Source organism: Diaphorina citri, unplaced genomic scaffold (genome assembly GCF_000475195.1).
Source record: "Diaphorina citri unplaced genomic scaffold, Diaci psyllid genome assembly version 1.1 scaffold8624, whole genome shotgun sequence".
Lineage (NCBI taxonomy): Eukaryota > Metazoa > Arthropoda > Insecta > Hemiptera > Psyllidae > Diaphorina > Diaphorina citri.
The window spans coordinates 8,439-12,976 of NW_007385999.1; the positions used below are offsets into that span (position 1 = coordinate 8,439).

Below are 4,538 nucleotides of genomic sequence, written 5' to 3' on the forward strand. Positions count from 1 at the left end.
TATTATATAATTCAGTATCCAGCTTTCATTTTTTTTCATCCCATAAGATAATTCGGTTTCCTTTCACTGGCATTCCTTCAGCTGGAGTAACGTATCCTTGTCTTCTAGTAACAATTTTACCTTTATACATCATATAGCATCATTTATATCTACTAAAGTTATCTCTATTGAATCTTTCATGCATCTGTTACACTAAGTATCCAGCAATATTAATCTTCTATTCATGTTACAGAAAAGAGAAAAGAAGAAAAGAGGAAAAGAGAACGAAGAAGGAAACATCTTTCGATCTTGTGATGATAGTTAAGACCAAAAAACAGAGAGAAATAGTACGGCCAAGAGAACTCACCTTCCACTCCCCCCCCCCCCCCTTTCCCGACTCCTACGCTTCTTTTCCACCTTCCTAACCCAGCGTCTTTTAAGCTTTAAAATTTTTTTTTTTTTTTTTTTTTTCTTTGGTTAGGCGCTTTAACTATGAGTTTAAATATGTCGTTCGCGCCGTAATAACAGAGGGTTTCTCCCCAAGAGGTTTGATAGAGAGGTTTGGGAACTGTAACTGCTAAAATGCTAAGGTCTTATATCATCCTGAAAGCGAAGAGAGAAGGAGAAAGCCAGCCGTTCCAAGAACGAGCCTTAACCGTTCAGGATAAAATCCGCCCGGGCTGGAATCGAACCCGCGACCTAGCGCTTACAAGGCAGACGGATGCTCTATTCTATTTGAAATTTGAATGCATACCTACATACTTATTTAAACCAGCAAAAAACGGCCGTTTAAGCGGACCTCAGACTTAAGTATTGTATAGAGAGATATCTAACTATTTGAAATACATTATTTCTAACTTTGACTTATTTTATTTTATCTGTGTATCATCTATTTTAACTTTCTGTTGTTATATTATACTAAACCTTGTGTTGTTTACCAATAAAGTATTATTTATTATTTCTTTAATATAAGTTTTATTTTTTCTTACCACAGACTTTGATGCTGTTGAAGGGTGTTGGTTAAATTGAGGACATTTTTCATGGACTATTGGGAGTCAAAATGGGAGTTTCTGGATATTGAAATTATTTTTTTTTCACCATAAATAAATGATAGGTATGGTTAAAAAAGAAAAAAAAAACTGTGAGGCGAATTACCTAAAAAAGGCACTTGAAAATTAACACGGGAAAAAATGCACCGCGCTCGCTCAAAAACTTCTCACTGGTGCAAAGCTCTTTTTAAATGTAGGTCAAGGAGTGAGCAAAATTTTGTTCCCTATGGGGTCAAAAATAGAACTTCGGAAATGTTCGGGTCCCTTCGTGAAAGTTTCTAGTGTTCCCTACCTAGAAACTCCGCATTGTTTTTGTTTTCGTTAAAAAAAAAAAAAAAATCAGAAGTAATCAGAACTTTCTGACCCTCTGTAAATAACGTTCAAGAACTTTCTGATTTTTTTTATCCAATTTATTAATTAATTTTAATTAAAACAAAGCGTTTAATAATTATTAAAAAGCACTTTTAAAAGTATTTATTACTTTAGTTTCAATGGATTACCTGAGAAAACACTGACGTTTGTTTTCTGGACACTTCACTTCCTTGGACTTCACTATCAGTTTACAACTTTACATGTAAAACTTTTTTTTGCTACTGTGTAAAATAAAAAAAGGAAAGCAATTTTTACAACAACTTTCTTGAGAAAGCTCCTAAACATGGGAGATCGAGTGTATGCAGCGGAGAGAATCATGAAGAAGAGAGTGAGGAGGGTAAGTTGAAAGATTTTGAGGTCGGATCTAAAATTCTAAATCTGCAAAACAAGGAAACTACTTACGTACCTGTTCGAAAGGTCAAGGATCAAGAACCACTCTTAGATACCAATTTACATCCTAGTTAGCTTGAATGGTAGCACATCTGCCTTGTAATAACTAGGCTGTGAGTTTGATCCCTGGGTACTTGTGCATAAGTCATGTCCGTGGAATATTGCTACCAAAGGAACTGGCACAAACGAGCAATGACCAGTGTTATTATAGGGTTAGGTTAAATGCAAGAAGGAGTTTTCACAATTAGAGCAGTGATTAGTGTTATTATAGGGTTAGGTTAAGTACAAAAAGGAGCTTTTCTTTTCCACGGACGTGACTTCTGCATAATTACCATTGGGTAGCATCAATTTGATTTGTAGATGTACGGAAATTAATAAATTTATGTATTATCTCATGTTGTTTTTTGCAGGGGATTGTGGAGTATTTTGTCAAATGGAAAGGATGGAGTCAAAAGTAAGTTCTATACCTAAGTTAAACTTAATTGATTGCCCATCATAAACATCAGTAGTACAGTGATTAGCCCGTTTGGTAATTTTTGAAAGGGTTGGTTTTGGGTTTTGTAATGCTTACCTACAAATGCTACAAGTGAAACATGATATTTTGCTGAACAAACAAAAGGAGGTCTAAGATGCAAGTTGAGAATTTTGACATTGAATTTGTCTGTGCTATGAAAGAAATGTTTGGCTTATCATTATCAGTTAACACAATGATTTTGTTTCATTTTCCAGGCACAGCACTTGGGAGCCAGAAGAAAATATTCTCGACAGAAGACTTATAGTTTTGTCCCAAGGGGTTTAAAACGTTATTGTATAAAGTTGTATTTTATTATCCTCTCTGTGAGCGAAAAAAAGAAAAAAAAAAATCACCTCTTTGCTGCCTAAAAGGTGGTTTTTTTTCGCCAGACTTGCTGCCACGGGTCACTTATGTATTTTCATTGGTTATCTGAAAAAAATCCAAGTATGAAAGAGCCTGTCTCTCATGTTAAGGAAGCCTATCTCTCATGTTAAGGAAGATGTTTGAATACATGGGTTTCTGTGGATAAACACCATGGAATATGCTTTGGCAGTCAGGGTGTTGAAGTTGAAAATTCATATCTCCTTGGTTAAATAAAAAAATGTCTGATAATAAAATACGGCTAAACTTCTCCACCCCCTTCACCCCCCACAGGTTCCGTCAAAAAGGAAGCCTCCTCTCACAGCATCTCCACTTCGACCTCCAAACCCCCTTCCTCCCCGTTAAATTTTTTACTGGGTGTTAACAGCCAAAAATATTAAATTTAGTCTGGTAAGGCAGACATGGAAATATCATTTTCAGATTCGAATAACTTGTGTGTGAAGCTGTGAAGTGTTTTCAAATAAGGAAAAGTGTTGGTATTACTTTGTTACACTTTCAATAACTTTCTTAGTATGTGGACACATCAAAAATGTACATACATACAAACATATCCATAATCGTTCCATCTTAATCAGATAGGTAGAGCTGACATATTAATCAAGCTATTTTTCTTTCTGTTTCCAGCCAAAGGTCAGAATCTAAAAGGGGCCCAAAGAAAAAGATCAAGGTATGTATTCAAAATTAAAAACTTGGTTTGCCATTCCTATTCAAAATTGAAAACTTTGTACATTATTCTATTATTTAATTCTGTTGTAGCCTGTCCTCTTGCCAAGTGATGTGGCATACTTACATGTCAAAAGTTTTTATTATTGTTATTAGCAACCTAAAGCCAGGCCACTCACTATCAGTTATACCTGATAGTGAGTGGCTGGCCTAAGGTTAGGAGGTACCAGGTTATATCTTATGATTTTGAGCATTTAATTAAATAGGTATTCATCTTATAGCATTTAATCAAATGTTAATTTTAGCATTGAATTAAATATTCATCTTAAAGCATTATAGCATTGAATCCAATGTTCATTTCCCATTACAGGTCATACAGAAAGAAGAATGCATACCTACATACTTATTTAAACCAGCAAAAAACGGCCGTTTAAGCGGACCTCAGACTTAAGTATTGTATAGAGAGATATCTAACTATTTGAAATACATTATTTCTAACTTTGACTTATTTTATTTTATCTGTGTATCATCTATTTTAACTTTCTGTTGTTATATTATACTAAACCTTGGAGTCCAGACATTGGGAGTGAAGATGACGATAATCATTCCCAAGGTAAGAACAAGATTATGCAAGAAAAAAAAAAGTTTAATGTCACTGTATAACAGCTAAGATCTTAAGTGAGTTGGGTTTTACCCACTACTGGGCATTAATACAAGTAGCTACATACTTGCCTCCTCACCTTAACCTCGCCCGTTCTGAGAGGGGTGAGAAAAAGCCAGTAGCACATGATTGCTCAGATGGCCACTTATTCTGATACCAACTGTGTTGATTTACTTCAGTGGTCCTTGGTGATTATTATTGTTATTATTGTTATTATTATTATTATTATTATTATTATTATTATTATTATTATTATTAATTATTTATTTAATATAAGTTTTATTTTTTCTTACCACAGACTTTGAATTTTGATGCTGTTGAAGGGTGTTGGTTAAATTGAGGACATTTTTCATGGACTATTGGGAGTCAAAATGGGAGTTTCTGGATAATGAAATTATTTTTTTCACCATAAATAAATGATAGGTATGGTTAAAAAAGAAAAAAAACTGTGAGGGGAACGTCCACCGTCACTAGAGTGACCCCAAACCCTAAGAATTGAGTACTTCTTGTCTAATTACGAAGTAATAAA

General features: G+C 34.4%; 1 protein-coding gene and 1 long non-coding RNA gene across 2 annotated transcripts in view; both read left to right on the plus strand.

The window, feature by feature from the left end:
• Nucleotides 1-3,352, plus strand: part of LOC103522457 (serine/threonine-protein phosphatase 2A 56 kDa regulatory subunit delta isoform-like) — a gene marked incomplete at its 3' end in the record, with an annotated part of 10,676 nt that extends 7,324 nt beyond the window's left edge. The window contains exons 3-4 of the mRNA XM_008487558.1: nucleotides 2,959-3,025; nucleotides 3,310-3,352. Of these exons, the coding sequence (XP_008485780.1) occupies nucleotides 2,959-3,025; nucleotides 3,310-3,352 (110 nt within the window). The remainder of the gene's footprint in view (nucleotides 1-2,958; nucleotides 3,026-3,309) is intronic.
• LOC103522456 lies at nucleotides 1,395-2,558 on the plus strand. Its single transcript, XR_542006.3, has 3 exons — nucleotides 1,395-1,737; nucleotides 2,201-2,244; nucleotides 2,520-2,558. It is a non-coding gene; the product is annotated as an uncharacterized LOC103522456 (long non-coding RNA).
• Nucleotides 3,353-4,538: the final 1,186 nt, after the last annotated feature.